The 23,703-nt window shown below is 43.5% G+C and overlaps 1 protein-coding gene across 1 annotated transcript in view; it reads left to right on the top strand.

Annotated features, from left to right (window-relative positions):
• Positions 1–15,954, top strand: part of LOC115198398 (protein tweety homolog 3) — a 73,996-nt gene extending 58,042 nt beyond the window's left edge. Inside the window, exons 11-14 of the mRNA XM_029760307.1 lie at positions 981–1,117; positions 4,781–4,957; positions 5,593–5,671; positions 12,522–15,954. Coding sequence (XP_029616167.1) covers positions 981–1,117; positions 4,781–4,957; positions 5,593–5,671; positions 12,522–12,692 — 564 coding nt within the window. The 3' untranslated portion in view covers positions 12,693–15,954. The remainder of the gene's footprint in view (positions 1–980; positions 1,118–4,780; positions 4,958–5,592; positions 5,672–12,521) is intronic.
• Positions 15,955–23,703: the final 7,749 nt, after the last annotated feature.

Raw genomic sequence — 23,703 nt, 5'->3', positions numbered from 1 at the left:
TTGTGTTATTAACTGTGTTGTTTTGTTGTTTTCCAGGACTATGTCCAGGCTGTAACAGGGTTGTGTTATTAGCTGTGTTGCTGTGTTGTGTTCCAGGACTATGTCCAGGCTATAACAGGCTTGTGTTATTAACTGTGTTGTTTTGTTGTGTTCCAGGACTATGTCCAGGCTATAACAGACTTTTGTTATTAACTGTGTTGTGTTCCAGGACTATGTCCAGGCTATAACAGGCTTGTGTAATTAACTGTGTTGTTTTGTTGTGTTCCAGGACTATGTCCAGGCTATAACAGGGTTGTGTTATTAGCTGTGTTGCTGTGTTGTGTTCCAGGACTATGTCCAGGCTATAACAGGCTTGTGTTATTAACTGTGTTGTTTTGTTGTGTTCCAGGACTATGTCCAGGCTATAACAGGGTTGTGTTATTAGCTGTGTTGCTGTGTTGTGTTCCAGGACTATGTCCAGGCTATAACAGGCTTGTGTTATTAACTGTGTTGTTTTGTTGTTTTCCAGGACTATGTCCAGGCTGTAACAGGGTTGTGTTATTAGCTGTGTTGCTGTGTTGTGTTCCAGGACTATGTCCAGGCTATAACAGGCTTGTGTTATTAACTGTGTTGTTTTGTTGTGTTCCAGGACTATGTCCAGGCTATAACAGACTTTTGTTATTAACTGTGTTGTGTTCCAGGACTATGTCCAGGCTATAACAGGCTTGTGTTATTAACTGTGTTGTTTTGTTGTGTTCCAGGACTATGTCCAGGCTATAACAGGGTTGTGTTATTAGCTGTGTTGCTGTGTTGTGTTCCAGGACTATGTCCAGGCTATAACAGGCTTGTGTTATTAACTGTGTTGTTTTGTTGTGTTCCAGGACTATGTCCAGGCTATAACAGGGTTGTGTTATTAGCTGTGTTGCTGTGTTGTGTTCCAGGACTATGTCCAGGCTATAACAGGCTTGTGTTATTAACTGTGTTGCTGTGTTGTGTTCCAGGACTATGTCCAGGCTATAACAGGGTTGTGTTATGATGGACTGGAGGGCCTGATCTACCTGGTGCTCTTCTCCTTCGTCACGGCTCTCATGTTCAGCTCCATCGTCTGCAGCCTACCTCACACCTGGAACAACAAGAGGTCAGAACCCATCCACCGTACACACCACTATCCTCCAGTACCACATACAGTCCGTCCAATTGGACCTCAATGCTATTTCTGTTTCTATGTTAGTGTTCCATGTCTATGAGGAAAATGGTTCAGAAAATAAGCGATGTTTTAAAGTATTTCAGGGTTTGAGAAACCATTTAGAATTGCTTCCAATCTAACTCATACATTAGTTCATAGAGCTTTTGCCTGAACCACGGACTGTAGCCTCTTGAGTCCCATTTTTACATTACACGGAAATGACTCAAATGATAATGATATGCCTGTATACAGACAGAGACAATACTATTATAGAATTTAATAGTTTTTTTTCTGAAGAGTTTCTAAACCCCAGACTAAATGTGTTAGCTGCTTAAAGTCTTCCGTTGCTAGTGTGTGGAACACTGGCAGCGAGTTCCATGGGACCTGGCCAGGAGGGCCCAGCTGCTTCCCCAAATATATCACTTCCTGTTATCCCCCTCTCCCTAATCGTGCAAAGCTTTGTCTAAACCTATTGCAACCATTGCATGGAGTGGTGTAATTTTGGAGGTTGACGTTGTACTTTATGAAATCCATGTGATTTCCCTCCGCTGGGCGACCCTATCAGCAGCAGATGGGGAGGATTAACCATAATGCCTTGTAAGAGACGAGAGTTAGCTGTCCCAGGTCACGTCTCCAGTTTAACTCCACTATGTAATTAGCAGAGTATCTGAGGATACTGGTGAATATGTTCTGTTCTGCAGTTTGATCTCAGCTCGCTGTTCCTGTTATACAGCAGTTTTTTTTTATAGGAATGCATCTTCTAAATGACATACAGTTGTTTGAGTAATAACTCATTGTTTTAATGACGCATGTAGTTCTTAATAACCCGCCATTAAGCTTTACTGCTTTTAATGCCATAAGCCATTCCATTGATATGTTTTATATATGAACACGGTAATGTTGGAAATTAGTTATCTCCCCACAACATACTGTCTTTGTAATGTTCTGTATGGGTCAATGCCTGCTGCTTCCCTGAATGGGATGATGTCATTAATTAGCTGTGTGGAGGAGAACCCTGTGGGTGGTGTGTTGAACACTAGAGGGAGACAAGCTCCACCATGTCGTCATCAACATCATCATCATCAGCGCTATTCACTGCAGCGCCACAAGGACTATTTCTGTCTTCTTTTGTTGTCCATGTTCTATACAGTGAGGGGGGTAAAGTATTTGATCCCCTGCTGATTTTGTACGTTTGCTCACTGACAAAGAAATGATCAGTCTATCATTTTAATGGTAGGTTTATTTGAACAGTGAGAGACAGAATAACAACACACAAATCCAGAAAAACGCATGTCAAAAATGATTTGCATTTTATTGAGGGAAATAAGTATTTGACCCCTCTGCAAAACATGACTTAGTACTTGGTGGCAAAACCCTTGTTGGCAATCACAGAGGTCAGACGTTTCTTGTAGTTGACCACCAGGTTTGCACACATCTCAGGAGGGATTTTGTCCCACTCCTCTTTGCAGATCTTCTCCAAGTCATTAAGGGGCTGACGTTTGGCAACTCGAACCTTCAGCTCCCTCCACAGATTTTCTATGGGATTAAGGTCTGGAGACTGGCTAGGCCACTCCAGGACCTTAATGTGCTTCTTCTTGAGCCACTCCTTTGTTGCCTTGGCCGTGTGTTTTGCGTCATTGTCATGCTGGAATACCCATCCACGACCCATTTTCAATGCCCTGGCTGAGGGAAGGAGGTTCTCACCCAAGATTTGACAGTACATGGCCCCGTCCATCGTCCCTTTGATGCGGTGAAGTTGTCCTGTCCCCTTAGCAGAAAAACACCCCCAAAGCATAATGTTTCCACTTCCATGTTTGACGGTGGGGATGGTGTTCTTGGGGTCATAGGCAGCATTCCTCCTCCTCCAAACACGGCGAGTTGAGTTGATGCCAAAGAGCTCCATTTTGGTCTCATCTGACCACAACACTTTCACCCAGTTGTCCTCTGAATCATTCAGATGTTCATTGGCAAACTTCAGACGGGCATGTATATGTGCTTTCTTGAGCAGGGTGACCTTGCGGGCACTGCAGGATTTCAGTCCTTCACGGTGTAGTGTGTTACCAATTGTTTTCTTGGTGATGATGGTCCCAGCTGCCTTGAGATCATTGACAAGAGCCTCCCGTGTAGTTCTGGGCTGATTCCTCACCGTTCTCATGATCATTGCAACTCCACGAGGTGACATCTTGCATGGAGCCCCAGGCCGAGGGAGATTGACAGTTCTTTTGTGTTTCTTCTATTTGCGAATAATCGCACCAACTGTTATCACCTTCTCACCAAGCTGCTTGGCGATGGTCTTGTAGCCCATTCCAGCCTTGTGTAGGTCTACAATCTTGTCCCTGACATCCTTGGAGAGCTCTTTGGTCTTGGCCATGGTGGAGAGTTTGGAATCTGATTGATTGATTGCTTCTGTGGACAGGTGTCTTTTATACAGGTAACAAGCTGAGATTAGGAGCACTCCCTTTAAGAGTGTGCTCCTAATCTCAGTTCGTTACCTGTATAAAATACACCTGGGAGCCAGAAATCTTTCTGATTGAGAGGGGATCAAATACTTATTTCCCTCATTAAAATGCAAATCATTTTATAACATTTATGACATGCGTTTTTCAGGATTTTTTTGTTATTCTGTCTCTCACTGTTCAAATAAACCTACCATTAAAATTGTAGACCGATCATTTCTTTGTCAGTGGGCAAACGTACAAAATCAGCAGGGGATCGAATACTTTTTTCCCTCACTGTACCTTGACCGTTGTGCTACAGGGGGAAATGTCTTTGTTTTTTGAAAATGTGACAATGTGGGCTTTCAGTGGTGCCCTTGCGCTAGTCACAATCACAGCTCACGTTTGAACAGAAATGACAAAGTAAACCAATCCGTATTGTAGCAGATCAATCTGTAATATTTGTGTGGAAACAGAATACATGTTTATCTTAGTGGAGCGTGGTTTTATTCCTTAAACGCAGTGGGGATTTGCTGCGTTCCCTTTTTCAAAGAGAAGACATCTTTCGTCTCCCCTTGGGCAGTGAAGAAATTGACTAGAAACGTGGCTGTGGATTAATGCAAAACGTGACTGTGAATGTGCCCTGTTTTTGTGCTGCTGCTGCTCTCCCCATCAGTGGGAGAGGGCTCCACCTTGTGGCCGTTTGTCACTCTGCAGGGTTATAGTCAATTCCATTTCAATTTGGAAATAAACTGTCATTCCAATTTTTGTCCCCCACAATGAAATTGAGAACGGGACTGTGGATGTGTCCTTGTCCGTTTGTGCGTTCGTCACACGCAATAGCCCGAGTTTGACAAAACTTGGGTGAATGATGCATCTTTCCATAGAGATCCAACATTTTACAAAATGACACAGATTTGCCCAAGGCAGGAGCTATAGTAATTAACTGAAATGTGTTAGTCACATGTAATATCTCAATTGGTCCAAGCAGGGGGCGCTGCATCCTTAGGGTACGACATGTTTTCTGTTGCCTTTTCCTCAATGATTTTCTATGAGAAAATGTGGAAGTCAGATTGGAATTCCTGTTTTATTCCTGAATTGAAACGGAATTGACTCAAACCCTGGTAGTGTGTGTCCTGGTGGATGTGTTACTCAGCAGTGTCTCTCTCTCTCTCTATAGGAACGAGGCGGACAGCGAGGAGGAGTCCGTGTCCCACGGAAGCAGACTGCAGAACCACGACAACCTGTACCGCGTCCACATGCCCAGCCTGTACAGCTGTGGCAGCAGCTACGGCAGCGAGACCAGCATCCCTGCTGCAGCACACACCGTTAGCAACGCCCCCGTCACGGAGTACATGTGAGTACAGTAACACCAGTCCCATGGAACACTCGTCTCAAAGACAATCGCTGGGGAACAGTGGGTGCACTTCCCCTCCACTTTGTCAGTGTTGAAAGGTTCAAGCAGGCTGTGGTGGTGAGGATTGAGGAATGTGAGATACCATGTGACCCAGGGCTGTACTAGCACAGCCTCCACGTTTAGGGCACCGCTGAGAACGAGAGGAGCTGTGCTCAGCTCTCCCTAGAGGATCACATTCTGGCGGCCACGAGCGATGCAGCTGTTGCTCTCCAGCTGTGGCCCTTTGAAACCCAACAGCCTTATGAATGGACCTCTTAGGATGGAGGCTGGGGGAGGGGTTTTGGTGGATTGTACAGTACAGTACAGCCATGGATGTTCTGTGGGGTTCTGTGCCTGTGGTGCCTGTAGGGGTTTAAATGGTATCATGAACTGTTTGTATATGTGGGTGTACGTGCTTCTGTGGCATGGAAAGTATATTCTGAGGGTCGGTAAGTCATGTACGTGTTTGTGCACCTGTTTCTGTGCGTGCGTGCGTGCGTGCGTGCGTGTGTGTGTGTGTGCGCGCGCATGTTCTGCAGGTGTAGTACCATCCCCGCCTGTGATTAACCGTGCAGTGTGTGTGTTCTGTTACACAGGACCCAGAATGCCAATGCCTTCCAGAACCCGCGGTGTGAGAACACCCCACTGATAGAGAGAGAGTCCCCTCCTCCCTCGGTAAGTGTCCCAATGTCTACGTTATACACTGATGGACAGAACACCTCCACTGACTGGGCCATTTGGCAGCCGTTGTGTAGGACACGATAATGATGATAATGAAAGATCTTTCTGATGAGATCTTGTTTTAAAGTAAACAGTCTGCCAACGGGGCCTGGTTTTGGAAATGATGTCTCAGTGTAGTCGGTGTTTTGTTTTTCCTCTGATTTTGACATATTCAAGTGAGTTTGGCTCACAGTAAGAGCTAGAGTCAACATGACGATCCCAGCTACCAGTCTCCATAGGTTGTGTGTTGTAAGTCAACCTGGATCCCTCTGTCAGTGGTCCCTGGTCCTCCCTGGCCGGTTGCCCTCCTGTCCTGGAGGCTGAGCCCCAGGACCCCCCTTGGTGTCAGTGTGTGCTTGGGCCTAGGCTCTGCGCTGTGCATCTTCTCTATACTGTCTTGTCGCTGTTGTTTTCTTTCCTGCAAACCCACACACAGTTGTATTTGACTGCCGGCATGGACAGTTACAGCCGCAACAGCTGGCAGTTAAAGCCCTCGGCGAGTGAGAGATCGTTTTGGTAACCTCCTCCGCTATGCTAACAGGTACAGACAATGCCCCCCCCACCCACCTTCACTTACTGGCCTGTGTTCCACCCAACCCCAACCACCCACACCCTGTCCAGAGTTACCTGCCACCCCACTGCCCTCCTCTGTCTTGCTAGTGTGACCCCTCACCTAACGCGTGTCCCCTGACTGTGGCCTTGGGCAGCATGCCTCCCTATCCCCCAGCTCTGCAGCTGTTTTAGGTGGTACACGTCACGTTCCTGTCCTGCCTTCAGGCCCACCATGGCCTTTCTTTCACGAACATTTAAGCCTACGTCCGACAAAAAGCGACATCCACGTAACTGCGTTGCAGTCTGCCGAGCCCTTCAGACTGTTGCATTCCCCTTTCCACCTGAACCAGGCAGGGTCTGGAAAGGAGTGGACACTGTGAATGACATCTGAGTGGACTTCTTTAGGGATTGACGGTTTTGAAAAAGGAACGAGTTAATTACTGTAGAAGAGAACAACTTTATCCAGTTTGTTACCAGGAGATTCCCCTGGTCCAGGACTTGTACTGGTTCATTTTGGAAGTCTTGAGTTATTCTGTGAGCCAGAACATCTTTCTGCTATTGTCAGGTTGTTCCACCTATGTCTCAGTCTCTCTCCTGGCCTTCAGAGCTCATAGATGTACACTATAAAGGGTAGAATGGCTCCTGAGTATGGAGTGGGATGATCTCCACTTCACTTTACTTCTAAGTCTAAGAGACTCCCATTGAAAGTCATGATGATCTGGAAAGTCCACTTTTCAGTACAACCGTGTGCAGGATATAACGTCTGGTTATATCCAGTTGGCCGAGCATGGCGCTGGCAACGCTGATGATCATAGGTGCACGCATGACTGCAAGTCGCTTTGGATAACAGCTGAATGGCATGTATATTATATAGGAGCTATAGGCAAGTGGAATAAGTCCTGTTAGTTCTGTAACTCTGTGAAAGGATGTGACAGGTTATGTACTGCAAGTGCACCTGGTTTTGTGTCTGCTCCTTCCTTTGCAATAAATACATTGTAATGTACACAGATGTGACAACCCAACCCAATTCCAGTATGGTTTATTATCTCTAAGTACAGTATGATAAGCCCTTACTTTCCCATGTAGAAACATACTATATATACACTGGATAGATGGATAGATGTATACGGTAGGTAGGTAGGTAGGTAGGTAGGTAGGTAGGTAGGTAGGTAGGTAGGTAGGTAGGTAGGTAGGTAGGTAGGTAGGTAGGTAGGTAGGTAGGTACGATGGATGGATACAGTAGATACGATAGATAGATACTGTAGGTAGATACTGTAGGTAGATACGATAGGTAGATACTGTAGGTAGATACGATAGGTAGATACTGTAGGTAGATACGATAGGTAGATACTGTAGGTAGATACGATAGATAGATACTGTAGGTAGATACGATAGATAGATACTGTAGGTAGATACGATAGGTAGATACTGTAGGTAGATACGATAGGTAGATACTGTAGGTAGATACTGTAGGTAGATACTGTAGGTAGATACGATAGGTAGATACTGTAGGTAGATACTGTAGGTAGATACGATAGGTAGATACGGTAGGTAGATACTGTAGGTAGATACGGTAGGTAGATACTGTAGGTAGATACGGTAGGTAGATACGATAGGTAGATACTGTAGGTAGATACGATAGATAGATACTGTAGGTAGATACGATAGGTAGATACTGTAGGTAGATACGATAGGTAGATACGATAGGTAGATACTGTAGGTAGATACTGTAGGTAGATACTGTAGGTAGATACTGTAGGTAGATACTGTAGGTAGATACGATAGGTAGATACGGTAGGTAGATACTGTAGGTAGATACGGTAGGTAGATACTGTAGGTAGATACTGTAGGTAGATACGGTAGGTAGATACTGTAGGTAGATACGGTAGGTAGATACTGTAGGTAGATACTGTAGGTAGATACGATAGGTAGATACTGTAGGTAGATACGATAGGTAGATACTGTAGGTAGATACGTTAGGTAGATACTGTAGGTAGATACGATAGGTAGATACTGTAGGTAGATACGATAGGTAGATACTGTAGGTAGATACTGTAGGTAGATACTGTAGGTAGATACGATAGGTAGATACTGTAGGTAGATACTGTAGGTAGATACGATAGGTAGATACGGTAGGTAGATACTGTAGGTAGATACGGTAGGTAGATACTGTAGGTAGATACGGTAGGTAGATACGATAGGTAGATACTGTAGGTAGATACGATAGATAGATACTGTAGGTAGATACGATAGGTAGATACTGTAGGTAGATACGATAGGTAGATACGATAGGTAGATACTGTAGGTAGATACTGTAGGTAGATACTGTAGGTAGATACTGTAGGTAGATACTGTAGGTAGATACTGTAGGTAGATACGATAGGTAGATACTGTAGGTAGATACTGTAGGTAGATACGGTAGGTAGATACTGTAGGTAGATACTGTAGGTAGATACGGTAGGTAGATACGGTAGGTAGATACGGTAGGTAGATACGGTAGGTAGATACTGTAGGTAGATACTGTAGGTAGATACGATAGGTAGATACTGTAGGTAGATACGATAGGTAGATACTGTAGGTAGATACGTTAGGTAGATACTGTAGGTAGATACGATAGGTAGATACTGTAGGTAGATACGATAGGTAGATACGGTAGGTAGATACGATAGGTAGATACGGTAGGTAGATACGGTAGGTAGATACGGTAGGTAGATACGATAGGTAGATAGATACTGTAGGTAGATACGATAGGTAGATAGATACTGTAGGTAGATACGATAGGTAGATACGGTAGATAGATACGATAGGTAGATACGGTAGATAGATACTGTAGGTAGATACGATAGATAGATAGATACTGTAGGTAGATACGATAGATAGATAAATACTGTAGGTAGATACGGTAGCTAGGTAGATAGATACGATAGCTAGGTACAGTTGAAATCGGAAGTTTACATACACTTAGGTTGGAGTCATTAAAACTCGTTTTTCAACCACTCCACAAATTTCTTGTTAACAAACTATAGTTTTGGCAAGTCGGTTAGGACATCTACTTTGTGCATGACACAAGTAATTTTTCCAACAATTGTTTACAGACAGATTATTTCACTTATAATTCACTGTATCACAATTCCAGTGGGTCAGAAGTTTACATACACTAAGTTGACTGTGCCTTTAAACAGCTTGGAAAATTCCAGAAAATGATGCCATGGCTTTAGAAGCTTCTGATAGGCTAATTGACGTCATTTGAGTCAATTGGAGGTGTACCTGTGGATGTATTTCAAGGCCTACCTTCAAACTCAGTGCCTCTTTCCTTGACATCATGGGAAAATCAAAAGAAATCAGACAAGTCTTCAGAAAACAAATTGTAGACCTCCACAAGTCTGGTTCATCCTTGGGAGCAATTTCCAAACACCTGAAGGTACCACGTTCATCTGTATAAACAATAGTATGCAAGTATAATCACCATGGGACCACACAGCCGTCATACCGCTCAGGAAGGAGACGCGTTCTGTCTCCTAGAGATGAACGTACTTTGGTGCGAAAAGTGCAAATCAATCCCAGAACAACAGCAAAGGACCTTGTGAAGATGCTGGAGGAAACAGGTACAAAAGTATCTATATCCACAGAATAACGAGTCCTATATCGACAACCTGAATGGCCGCTCAGCAAGGAAGAAGCCACTGCTCAAAAACCGCCATAAAAAAACAGACTATGGTTTGCAACTGCACATGGGGACAGAGATTGTACTTTTTGGAGAAATGTCCTCTGGTCTGATGAAAAAAATAGAACTGTTTGGCCATAATGAACATTGTTATGTTTGGAGGAAAAGGGGGAGGTTTGCAAGCCAAAGAACACCATCCCAACCGTGAAGCACGGGAGTGGCGGCAGCATGTTGGGAGGGTGCTTTGCTGCAGGAGGGACTGGTGCACTTCACAAAAAAGATGGCATATTGAGGAAGGAAAGTTATGTGGATATATTGAAGCAACATCTCAAGACAGCGGTCAGGAAGTTAAAGCGTGGTTGCAAATGGGTCTTCCAAATGGACAATGACACCAAGCATACTTCCAAAGTTGTGGCAAAATGGCTTAAGTAACAACAAAGTCAAGGTATTGGAGTGGCCGTCACAAAGCCCTGACCTCAACCCTATAGAAAATTTGTGGGCAGAACTGAAAAAGCGTGTGCGAGCAAGGAGGCCTACAAACCTGACTCAGTTACACCAGCTCTGTCAGGAGGTATGGGCCAAAATTCACCCAACTTATTGTGGGAAGCTTGTGGAAGGCTCCCTGAAACGTTTGACCCATGTTAAACAATTTAAAGGATGCTACCAAATACTAATTGAGTGTATGTCAACTTCTGACCCCCTGGGAATGTGATGAAAGAAATAAAAGCTGAAATAAATAATTCTCTACTATTATTCTGACATTTCACATTCTTAAAATAAAGTGGAACTCCTAACTGACCTAAGAAAGGGAATTTTACCAGGGTTAAATGTCAGGAATTGTGAAAAACTGAGTTTAAATGTAGTTGGCAAAGGCGTATGTAAACTTCCGACTTCAACTGTAGATCGATACGGTAGATACGATGGATAGATACGGTAGATAGTTACGATGGATAGATACGGTAGGTAGATACGATGGACAGATACGGTAGGTAGATACGATGGACAGATACGGTAAATATGATGGATAGATACTATCGGTAGATACTAGTGGTAGGTACTGTATGTAGATACTGTAGGTAGATACTAGTGGTAGATACTGTAGACACTGTAGGTAGATACTATAGGCAGTTACTATATGTAGATACTGTAGGTAGATACTATATGTAGATAGTGTAGGTAGATACTATATGTAGATAGTGTAGGTAGATAGTGTAGGTAGATACTATAGATACTATATGTAGGTACTGTATGTAGATACTGTATGTGGATACTGTAGGTAGATACTAGTGGTAGATACTAGTGGTAGATACTGTAGGTAGATACTGTAGGTAGATACTGTAGACACTGTAGGCAGATACTATAGGCAGATACTATAGGTAGATACTAGTGGTAGATACTGTAGGTATATACTAGTGGTAGATACTGTAGGTAGATACTGTAGGTAGATACTGTAGGTAGATACGGTAGGTAGATATGGTAGGTAGATACTGTAGGCAGATACTGTAGATACTATAGGTAGATACTGTAGGTAGGTAGATACTAGTGGTAGATACTGTAGGTAGATACTGTATGTAGATACTAGTGGTAGATACTGTAGGTAGGTAGATACTGTAGGTAGGTAGATACTAGTGGTAGATACTGTAGGTAGGTAGATACTGTAGGTAGATACTGTAGGTAGATACTGTAGGTAGATTCTATAGGTAGATACTGTAGGTAGATTCTATAGGTAGATACTGTAGGTAGATACTGTAGGTAGATACTATAGGTAGATACTATAGGTAGGTAGATACTAGTGGTAGATACTGTAGGTAGATACTGAAGGTAGATACTAGTGGTAGATACTGTAGGTAGGTAGATACTGTAGGTAGATACTGTAGGTAGATACTGTAGGTAGATACTATAGGTAGGTAGATACTAGTGGTAGATACTGTAGGTAGATACTGAAGGTAGATACTAGTTGTAGATACTGTAGGTAGATTTCTGATCTCACACACAGACCATTCAGAGCCAAATCTGAGGGTAGGGGAATCTGAGATATTCTGAACATATTGTTGATCCTAGGTGTCCACAATAGGCTGTCCAAATGACTCCCAGGGTGACATTCCCACAATGCTAAACCCCAGTGCTGTATTCCGCATGGACTCTGCGCAGTTACTCAATTAAAAAGGAATGGTCCGGTTCATCTTCTTTTTCCACACTAGTGCTGCATTTTCCCCATCGTCAGAATGGGACCCTGAATGTTTTCTCATCTGTGATGTGTGGAGCTTGTTCATTCTCCAGCCCTCACAGCCAAACCCTCTCTATTGATTTGTTAAGGTGACCTGTTGTTCTCAGCTTGTTACATTAGTGATGTGTTTTTGATGTCAGGGCAAAGACCTGCACTTTCAAACATAGAAAATATCAAATATACACCACTAAGGCAGAGGCATCATGTAAAGACTTCTGTCTTCATTACAATGTTTTCCGGAGGCCCTTTCATGACTTTTCCATTTTTTTATAGTTCTCTTTTCGATGAAAATGTTTTATCTGTGAATACACGGGTCATCCCATGCTATTTTGTTACGCCTACTTGTCTCTTTCTCTCAACAGTATACCTCCAGCATGAGGGCCAAGTACCTGGCCAACAGCGGACCGGGTCCCAGTACCTCCACCCCCGTTCCTCCACAGCACCCATCACAGCACCAAGAACACGAATCGGCACACCACTCACGACAGCACACTCCACACCGCCCACCACATCACCCAGCGGCACAGCTCTAGGCAACACCGGGGGCGTGACCCACCAACAGACACACCAGTGTGGAACCACCTAGCCTCTGGAACCTCTTCTCCAATGCCCCTCAACATCTCTGTGACGTCATCTCCATCCTCATCCAGGCTACAGTCCCAATCTACTTTCCTCTTCGCTCCTACTAGCCCTCTCCCCCAGCAACAACTTCAAACATCTGAGCCAAATATGTCTTTTGAAGTGTGCTTGATGGCAGAGCTAAGAAAGGCAGACGCATCGTGTAAATAGTTCTGTTGTCGTTACAATGTTTTCCGTAGGCCCTTTCGTGATGTTTCCACATGGCCAGTCTGGGCTGGGCTGCAGAGCGGAGCAGCTAGCCAGTGCAGGGTGAGGACCAGTGGGAGGGTATTTCCAGCATCGTGTGATCTCTGTCATCTGCTTCATGGGCTGCTAGTGGACTGACTGAGTGGTGGCCCTTGTTCCCCTGCTACCCCCTACCACCACCTCTCCTCAGAGGATGGCCCAGGGACAATACATACTAATGAGGCAACTGGCCTCCAGCTCTTCATGAACGATCTCTGCTCCTTTTCCTCTCCTCTGTCTGAACATTCCACCAAATATCATCCTGAACGGAGTGATAATGTCTTACGTGAGGATATGTTGCTCAAACAACATATTTTGGTTTTATTTGACTGCCACTTTTGGGGTCTTCCTGTATTTGATATTGTATGAAGGAGACATCCACCATCAAATGGTCTCCATGTTAACCACAGCAAAAACCACTAGTTATGGTGCTGTGAAGGAGAGAACACCTGACTAGATAATGAAACTGAACTGCCATTGCTTTGGTGAGGACTGAGACAGTTATGGGACTATCTAGGCTAGCACTGATTACTATTGATAGCGATTTTGTTCAATATGTTGCTACGTACTGTACTCTCTCTCTCTCTCATTGCTGTAGGAGATGTTGAGCAATGCCTTACACAGAGAGCTGTGGAAAGGCCTAGAAACTACTGCCTAGAAACTACTCTCACACCCTTTTACAGAATTAGGCCTCTGTCATAGCAAGTTGGGATCCAGGCACGGTTCCTCAACGGCTGGATGTACCTCAACAATACTATGGCAATGATATGTCTGAAAGGCAAAGACCAGTGTTTCTCAAGCGTTCCGTGTGAGTGTTCTTCATAATAGTGAAACATCTCAGTTCCTCATGTAATCCTGTTATCTGGAGGACTTGCAACACGACCAGTAGAACGCCTGATCGAGGGCATTGATATCAGTTGTATTATCCGGTCTCTCAATCCGTGTGTCTGACGAGATCACGTTGACATATCATTACTACTGTCTAACAAGCTGAGAGGCTACTGATTTCTTATCTACGTAGACATCAGCTTGTTATTGCATTTGTCTCAGACTGCGAGTGGGGACCAGTTATCTTATTTCCTAATGTCTTACAGTAGTAGGTCTATGACTGGGTCCTCTTAACTCTTACATTAGTCCTGACCTGCATGTTTGTGGCTGTTGCCCCCCTCCAGAGGGAGGTTTTTCATTGGAGTGATACAGTATGCCACTATTCCTGAAAAATGACTGAAGCTACATGGGTTTTGAACTGGAGAGTTTTGCTGTGGAAAAACGAGTTTATTTGCGATTCCAGCGTCTGCTCTTGGATCATGTGAACTGAAAAGACGGTCGAAGCTCACGAAAGAAGAGCAGCTGTGAACGGTGGGACCCGCTGTCCTCTCATCAATACCACAGACCGCTGTTATCAGAACTGTAATTCCAATTACATTGAAGAGTTTGGTCAATTGAGAATATGCTTAACAAAATGTTCACACTTCTATGGTAAGGTTTTGTTCCCAAACCGGAAGAATATTCAGACGAGGAAAGGAAACATTTCGAAACTAACAGAAGCGCAAGCTTTTTTTCAACAGACGGACATGAGGACTGGTTCCTGATTGCTGAGAGACGAAACAAAAGAGGAGTTTTCCTCCACCATTATAAGACTCTCATTTAAAATGTCATTTGCAGTGCTCTTCTATTAGCCAGATATCTTGTGCTAGTGTTGGTGTTCCTCTGCGTACAGTGGTCGGTGTTTTTGCTTGCCAGTCTCCTGTCCTCCCAACAGATCTCTGACCGCCTCGCGACGTTCTCCTCTGCTGAACCCTATGGACATAGTCACAGACTGTAACATCACATCCGGTGTCTGGAGGCTGTGTACATTAATTACTATGTATGTCTTCTAAAGAGGCGTAGAATACATGTATTCTAGTATACAATTATGCATGTTACAACAGCCAAGACAACTGCAAAATGGACGTCCTAATGTACCAGCATTTCATTGTCACAAAGATGTGTTTTAGCATAAAGAATGATTTTGGAGAGAAAAAAAAATGAAGTTGCGGTAGTTGTTTAACAATGGGTAAATTGAAGAAATGCTGTGGTGACACGGGCTCACTTGTACCATTTTACCTTTTCAGCAAGAGCGTCCTACTTCCCTGTGGACTCCTAAAGCATGGTGCCCCTTCAAACGTAGAGTGAAATATTGTTGTACGTTGTTGCTACCGACGCTTCTCTTGGCGCCTCTTCGTTCTGCGTTGTAATCAATATGAGAGCTGTGGTTCTTTCTTCAGACTGTGCCAATAACCAAACGCAACACCTTACCTTTTACTATGATCTTTTTAAATGTCTCACTTGGGCCTGTTTGTACAGTTCACAGCACTGTGGTTGCCTGAGCAACCAAACGAGGAAAATGAGCCCTACATTTTGAACTGAAGATGACTTGTTCTTTTATTCTCTGTGTGAAAGACCATTTATTATAGTAATGATGGATTTTTACTTTTTTTTTAGAGTAGTCATATTCTCTTTGTTAATATTGTAATGCTAGACCAATGTACAGACTTTAAAGGGATGCTTCAGGATTTTGGCTATTAAGCCCTTTCTCTACTTCCCCAGAGTAAGATGAACTAATAGACCACGCTTTCTGCATCCAGTATGAGTTAGAGGTAGATCTGCGAGCCAATGCTAACTAGCGATAGCTGAATGAGTGGAAGTGTATGGTATCTACTAGCAAATGCGCTAACGCTAGTTAGAAACTTCCTTCAAACTGCACGCAGAGACAAAAAAATGGAATCCACCAGTGCATCTGACTCTGGGGAAGTAGATAAACGGCTTAATTACCAAAATCCTGAAGTATCCCTTTAAAACATGTTTGCTAAATGAGCTGGTGAAGTTGACATTTCCCTTGTCATTGTGATAATCTTTTTTGCTTCATTAAAAAAAAAGTAATTTACCATTGATTCTTTTTAGTGTTCATTGCATATATTACGATGTGTAGCAAGCAGAACATTTTTGTTGCTTTTACGTGAATATAGTTTTCGTCTTTCATTGCTTTGTTTTGATAACATTTCCCTGTAGATTTACTCATTGTTTTCATATTATTTTAAAGCAATTACTAAAATATTGTACATGTTAAACCTGTGGTTTTATTGAGCTTGAACTCAGTGTTTTGAGATGAAACCAACCTTACCTGTAGTGAAGAATAGACAATGTTGATCATAACAGTTTTCAAATGGACAGAAATGCATGATTTATATGAGAGTTTGATTTTAACTTAGGCTACATTATTTTACAGTGGAAGCCTATGTGCAGCTATCAATGGTGAACAAAGATAACCGATTTCTTGCTCCACTTGGCTGACATTGTGACTAGTAGCACTAGGTAGCAGCAGAACTGCACAGTGTCTCAGTAAATATATCTCCGCTATAGTACTCTGAGGTGATGGTTGTTTGTTTATACAAGTATTTTGATATTCAACACAGCAGGCTTTGTTACAGGCAGTAATATAGCTCAAATGTATTTCTGGGATGTGCTATTGTTCTCTTTAGTGTGCGGATTGAAAGGCTATGAGCCTGGATGTCCTGTCGACTGGAGGAGAAAGGCTGTGTTGTCTGTGTAACCTCACTGGGCCGACGGCAGGCGAGAGGCCAGTGTCACAAACAGGACAGATGTCCAGCATTGTGTCCTTCCTCTAGGGCAGAACGTCAGGCAGCTGCTGTCTCCAAGACTGGCGTCCTGTCTAGTCTAAGGGGGGTTGGAGGGATGGGAACGTGGATGGAGGAGTGAATGGTCCCTCGATCCTGAAAGATCATGAGCCAAAGAACTTTAATCCTAGTATTTTGTTCATCCCATTTTATTACAAATGTAATGTTAGGAACTCAGCCTTTACGATACATTCATTTAACAAACATGACAGAAATGTCCAACAAATCCTTTTAAATCAAATCGGTTTTTGTCACGTGTTCTTCCAACATAGTATGAACAAAGAAAACTGGTCAACACTTTTTCCTGGATCGTAGGATGATGGTAAGTGAACAGCTGGAGAAGTAGAAGAACTCAGCAGCTATCCATTCCTTCTGGCCACTCACTGCACTGTCATCAGTTTGGAAGGTACATTTAGTATCTCACACCAGATGTGTATTTTTTGGTAACTCTTTAGGGTATACGTTAAGGATGCATGGAGACAACAATGCCTATCAGATTATATTATTTTGGTCTTACATGTAAATGGTTAATGATGCTTACGATATTCCATTTTTTTTGTTACTTTTTCTAATTCAATATTCTTTGAACGTATAGCAATCACATCTATCCCCTTCCCTCCTGCTCAAACGTTTCAGTTTGAGAAGAAGTTTGACTGGGAAGTAAAGAAACAAAGCAGAACGGTGTTTAAATAGTCTTGTTTCTCCTGAAGAGGCAGCCAAGTTCTTTGCAAATGCACCGGAAATATATTCAGCGAGAAGGAGCGCGCTAATGAAATTTCACAGTCTTACTCTTGAGGAAATTGAATTACTCCCCATTGTTGGATTGGAGGAATGCATTGCTAATGCATTGAGGTGGAGGGCTGAATAGCGGAGCGGGGCGAGATGGTGCCAGAGCCCTCTGACCCCCAGCAGATACTTCCTGAGTCGGGCCTGGGCGTGTAGCCAGATGCTCCTACACTAGCACAGCTAACTCTCCTCTGGAGGATTCTAACCCCAGCTATCTCTCCAGGACTCAGAGCAGCTGCATGACAGACCAGACGGAAGAAGCCTATTAGTGTTGATGCCTCTCTAAGTTGTCATCTATTTTAGCTAGATTTAGAAAAGTCTAATTCTAGAGGATGTCTCAGTGTATTCGGATTCACCCTTTTTTAACAATGTACGGTAGTGTCCTGTGGGACTGAGCCAGGCAAAGAGCAGTGAATGTAGGTCCCAGGCATCTTTGACTGGAGGGACGTCCTACCAGGCACATTGTAGTTGGAGTCATGGGAGGGCCCGGGAGTCAAGGAGACGGGGCGGGTTGCTTGTCCCTCCTTTGTAGCTGGACTCAAAAGAGAGAGGCAGCTGTATCCTGGGGGGTGTGTCTGTTACTCACATCCCAGAAGCTCTTTTACACACATCTCCCACACACCAGGAGGGGGAATGAGGGATCGCTAGAGCTACCCTGTTGCCCCCTCCCTAACCTTTTATTCCATGGCTGTGTGGAAAGCCAGTCATTTTCAAAGGCAAGCATTGGTATTGGTGCAGGGTGGTTATCTTCTCAAGCAAATCCCCTCCTCACTGTCCTACTTTTTACATTGATCTAAACCGTATCCCTTTTCGTTCCTGGGCTTTGCGGGGCGTCTTGGCTGCTGGACAAAACTAATGTCTTGAACCAATATTTTTCCACCACCTCCGGTTTAACAGGTTTATTAACAAGGTACATTTTCACATTAGTTTGCCACACTTGCTGTGAATGTGGCCACATTCCTCCTGTAGAAGCAACAATGGCTGGAAATGGCATTTACAGAACGAGCTATTGTGTTAGAAGGCAGCCTGACGTGTATATCGCTACAAAGAACTGGTCTTCCTCTGTTGGGACGAATGTTCTATTTTGTTGCATCCACTATCAATTCAACCTTTCCTGCATATCTCTGGTGAAGATCTCTTTGGTGTTCTACCGTAAGATGAGGCCTTCTTCCTTGTGTACATTTCAGAATGTGTTGTAATGGGGGTCAAATTACTATAGGCGTGCCAACCTAGTGTTCAACTGATAAAGATGATCAGTCTTCATCTCCCCAACATCCAGCATGTCTTTACGCGACCCAACCTGGGGTGTAAGAGCTGACGGGGATATTTGCATATCTGAGAGTAGCATCAAGATTGAAATACTGATCTCCTCTGGTGGTACTGTTACGACGTTAACGCAGAGGGTGTGGGCCCAAGCGTCACTCAACAGCCCTGCAGGTGCCAATGTTGTCACTAGAACACTGGAGTGGGAAGAGTATTAAACCCCAGGGCATACGGTACTGACTTCACGAGATAATCCTTGTTCCCCAAGTATAATGGAGTTAGCGTTCCTCCTTCTCAGTGGAGCTCCCTTGTACACTGAATATACCAGACATTAGGAACACCTTGAGTTGTACCCCTCTCCCTTCGCCCTCAGAACAGCCTCAATTCGTCGGTGAATGGACTCTACAAGGTGTCAAGTGTTCCACAGGGATGCTGGCCCATGTAGACTCCAATGCTTCCCACAGTTGTGTCAAGTTTGCTGGATGTCCTTTGGGGCGGTGGACCATTCATGATACACATGAGAAACTGTTGAGCGTGGTAAAAACCCAGCAGCGTTGCAGTTCTTGACACAAACTGATGCGCCTGGCACCTACTACCATACCCCGTTCTAATGCACTTAAATCTTTTGTCTTGCCCATTCACCCTCTGAATGGCGCAATCCTTATTTAACCTGTCAAATCAAATTTTATTGGTCACATACACATGGTTAGCAGATGGTAATGCGAGTGTAGCGAAATGCTTGTACTTCTAATTCCGACCGTGCCGTAATATCTAACAAGTAATCTAACAAATTCACAACAACTACCTTATACTCACAGGTGTAAAGGAATGAATAAGAATGTGTACCTATAAATATATGGATGAGCGATGGCCGAATGGCATAGGCAAGATGCAGTAGATGGTATAGAGTACAGTATATACATATGAGATGAGTAATGTAGGGTATGGAAACATTATATAAAGTGGCATTGCTTAAAGTGACTAGTGATACATTTATTACATCCTCCCATTCATCTACACTGATTTGAAGTGGATTTAACAAGTGACATCAATAAGGGATCGTAGCCTTCACCTGGATTCACCTGGTCAGTCTTTGTCATGGAAAGAGATGTTCCTAATGTTTTGTATAGTCAGTGTATGTTTCTTTAAGTGTAGGAAAGTACTTTGGGCCTAGGGCAGCAATGGTGTATATGAGTGAGGAATGGGCGGGACAGCCTTTCATGTCTTTGATGAAATAAGTGGATGTTTTCAGATAATTCAAAATGGTTCAATTAGGACAATGTAATGGAAAGTGTTTGAGTACATTATCATTGTCACTATAAGACTGTTGATGGATAATTCAATTACAGCTTGTGCCAACAGGAATGAATTGCCCAGCACTCAGATCAAATAATTCAATAATCATGAGTTACAGGCACAGCCATTCTGAGTCAGTGTGGAATGGATGGGTGAGATCAAGCTATTGGCTGAACACACAGGAACTGTTTCGCCTGCTGTGGGACACTGTAGAAGGTCCCTGATGTATTACCTTACACAATGGACCTTTCAAGAGGCTATGGTATATGGATGTATCGGTCTGGGAGGAGCCTGCAGCACTCCTCTAAGGCTGGATCTTCGCTATAGTCTGTTCAAGGACACTGTCTTCACAAATAATAGCCACTCTGAAGTTCAAGCGAGCCCTCACTTCTAGAGATATGTGATACCTGGATTATGGTAAAGACAGCCTTCCCAGCTCTTGAGTATATGTTGAGAAAGCGGATTAAGCCCTCAGCCAGTTGCTGAGTGCTCCCTCCCAGTGGGGCTATACAGAACCTTCCTGCCACTCCAGCCGCTCCTAATCCTACAGACACCGTGGGCTGTTAATTGGAGACTGGCTGGGTGGGTGATCTGCAGGGGAAAGCCATGGTGACAGCGTGCCAGTCACCAGCGTCTCTGCAATCCCCGGCGCACTGTGGAATGTTTGTCTCCTGGCCGTTGTTCCAATGTTGGATGCCTTCCATACCTCGCCAGATTTTAGCCTTGTGCCAGGACTCACCATGAACATCACTGCAGAAGTTTCCTAATCCACACCACCACTGCCCCACCATTGGCCCAGCGTCGTCCGGGTTTGGCCAGTGTAGGCCGTCATTGTAAATAAGAATTTGTTCTTATTAACTGACTTGCCTAGTGAAATAAAGGTTAAATAAAAAAAATATATTTAAAAAATGGAATTGAAATGATGTGGAAACAGCGTTGATTCAACCAGGGTGTGCCCAGTGGGTATGAATGAAAACAAGGCAGACCTTCCTAATAAAACATACTTTTTGTGTGTACTTTGACACATCTGAACCAACAGCAAGCAGGGAGGTGCGAGATGTAACACCTATGAGGCTATAGAATCTCCGAGGTGTTAAAGTGTCTTATCAGCAGGATACAGACAGTTCCAGGTCATCACCATCTATAGCCGTCTCCGACACTTCTCTGTAGATAAAATGATTGTTGGATTAACTGTTGAATGTGTCCACCAAATGTGTCAGAGTGAGTCAACATGCAACTTACCTTACCTCAAGAGTGTTTAACAGGTTTGCTTTCACATTTCATTATCAAGGCACCAGTTGTTCTGGCCTTTACATTGTACATTTTTGGTTGGGGATTTCATGATTTACATATGTTTGGAATCCTACTCGCTCTATTATTGGCCAACACGTTCTCAAGTAGGTTGTGAGCTTTTTTAGACAGGAAGCACCCATTAAATGGACTGTCTGGGAAAAGGCGGAACTCAGACAGTCTGTAGCGTCTGAAGTGGAGGGGAACCAGTCAAAACAAATAGAAAACCTTAAGTCCATGTGTGTTTAAAGTACTTATGAATTCATGTCAACTGCCACATGGGAATTCTCAGAACTAACTATCATTAAAAGGGTGGCAGAGCAGACAGACAGAGACTAGATACATCAGCTATTCATGATGACTGACGCCCAGGGTTAAAGCCACAAGTACGGCTAGGGTGAGAGCAGACAGTTTGACTGACACGGTTCTGGAGAAGCAAACACAAGGAAGACTGGAGATTGAGTGTCGATTGGCATCAGTGTGTGGAGAAACAACAACTATGAGGACAATTCATCATTTAAAAACGGAATTTGGATAGTGGACTGGTTTGGTTCCTAAAATCTTTATCAGTGATAACAGGATGTGGCACAACAATACCCCCGGTTCGATTTCAACATTATGTCTAGTCGCCAGAAGAGATGAGGTTACAGGTCTGTAGCATCCTGTTGTTGCTCTCTGATAACCCTCTCACCAGTTACATGTCTTTCTGTTTGTCATCTGTCACCTTCTGCTGTGTCTGTCTCATATACTCAGGCTACAGTCCCACTGAATGGAAGTCCTATCTCTCAAAGCATATTTACATTTTTTGACTCACCCACTTTATATTTACAGTCATTTGTCCATTTAGAAAACGTTTCACGTGAAGGGATGAAGGACCCGTCAGTGAAGCTGAGCATGTGAGACAAATTACCAGAGAAAACATCCAGACCACAAAGCCATAATCATAGCTTGGCTTGGTGATATGTAGTGGGAAAAGTTACAGGCCCTTAATGTGTCTGAAGCTCAGTTTCAAACAGACGTCTGTCATCAAGCTCTCTCTCTCTGTTCTCTCCAGTGACACACAAAATGATAACTGCCCCCCCCCCAATCTTTATGGAGGTTTGAAAAAAGGGTGAAATGTATTATATGACACAAGCATGTTAAAGCCATCACTCTAGTAACCGTATCCATTTAACCAGTGGCTATTGGTTGGGTAAAACTGTATCATGACTAGAGGAAGGAAGGGGTTCTTTACTGGCACTGGACCCATGTGAACAGCATCAAAATGGCTAAAGTATATAAACTCTTGTACAATTAAGTGGTTAAGTCGCCTATGTGTCATAATAACGTCGTCTTCGGCACCGAGAGCGGTTTGATCTTTCACTTAGAAAAACAAAGGTTTTATATGAATAACAAATCCGTAATTGAAGAGTAATGTGATCTCCTACAGCTTTGGCTCTGAACTCTGGTCTGACTCACAGTTACAGAAACATTACCTTGGTCAGTCATTTCAAAACCTTGAGGGATAAGAACTTCTGAGAAGCTTTTCTGCACAATGTTATGAGACTGCATTGGTTGAGTGATGGACGTTGTTGGGTCCATCTTTCAGATCAGGCAGGGTACTGTATGTACAGTAAGAGGGGTACAATGCGTTACCCACAATTCATTGCCAAACTGTTTTCCCAAGGCTCGGTGTCACACTGTATGATGAATGATTTCCTCCGTCTTTTGCATAGAATTCTAATGTCTGAAGAAAAGCAGTGGCTCCGTCTGTCAGACACACAAATGTCACGTCTGATCACAACTTCAGTGGAATTAGGATTGTGACACATGGAGAACTGTGGTTCCACACTGCGGGTCTGTTTATTTCCTCGCAATCCTTTTCGATCGCAACAATGTCCTTTCCCACACCCAGTGTTGAAGACTAATAAATAAAGTCTGAGTTGTGGCTTTTAAGTGTGTCCCGTTAGCATTATAATTTACAAACTGGGCCTTGGCCAACGTTGACTCAGAGAGGTTGTTTGCATAAATGCTTTAGTGAGACAAGCACAGAGCTTTAGACAGTACATAAGAATTTGGGCATTGCCATTTCTATTCAGCCCTTTTCTTTGGCATGGTTGTGAGAGATGACAGTTTACAATGCTAGTTTTTAAAAGGTCATGCCTGGGTGTGCCTTCTAACAGACGGTTACATTAAAAATCATGGCAAGTTATGACACTTTCATCCCTTCTAAATAATAAGGATGTGATTGAATAGGCTGATGTTTTGTTCACGCACTAATCTGTAAAATACAAGGATGGTTTATTCCATTCTAACCTTTACGTAGAAGTAGATCTGTAATCTCATGCTATGAATGGAATTTAATAGAAAACAAAATACGAAACAAAAA

Source organism: Salmo trutta, chromosome 1, assembly GCF_901001165.1.
Source record: "Salmo trutta chromosome 1, fSalTru1.1, whole genome shotgun sequence".
NCBI classification, from domain to species: Eukaryota; Metazoa; Chordata; class Actinopteri; order Salmoniformes; family Salmonidae; genus Salmo; species Salmo trutta.
The sequence above is the reverse complement of the archived record's forward strand: the minus strand, read 5'-3'. Positions and strand labels throughout refer to the sequence as shown.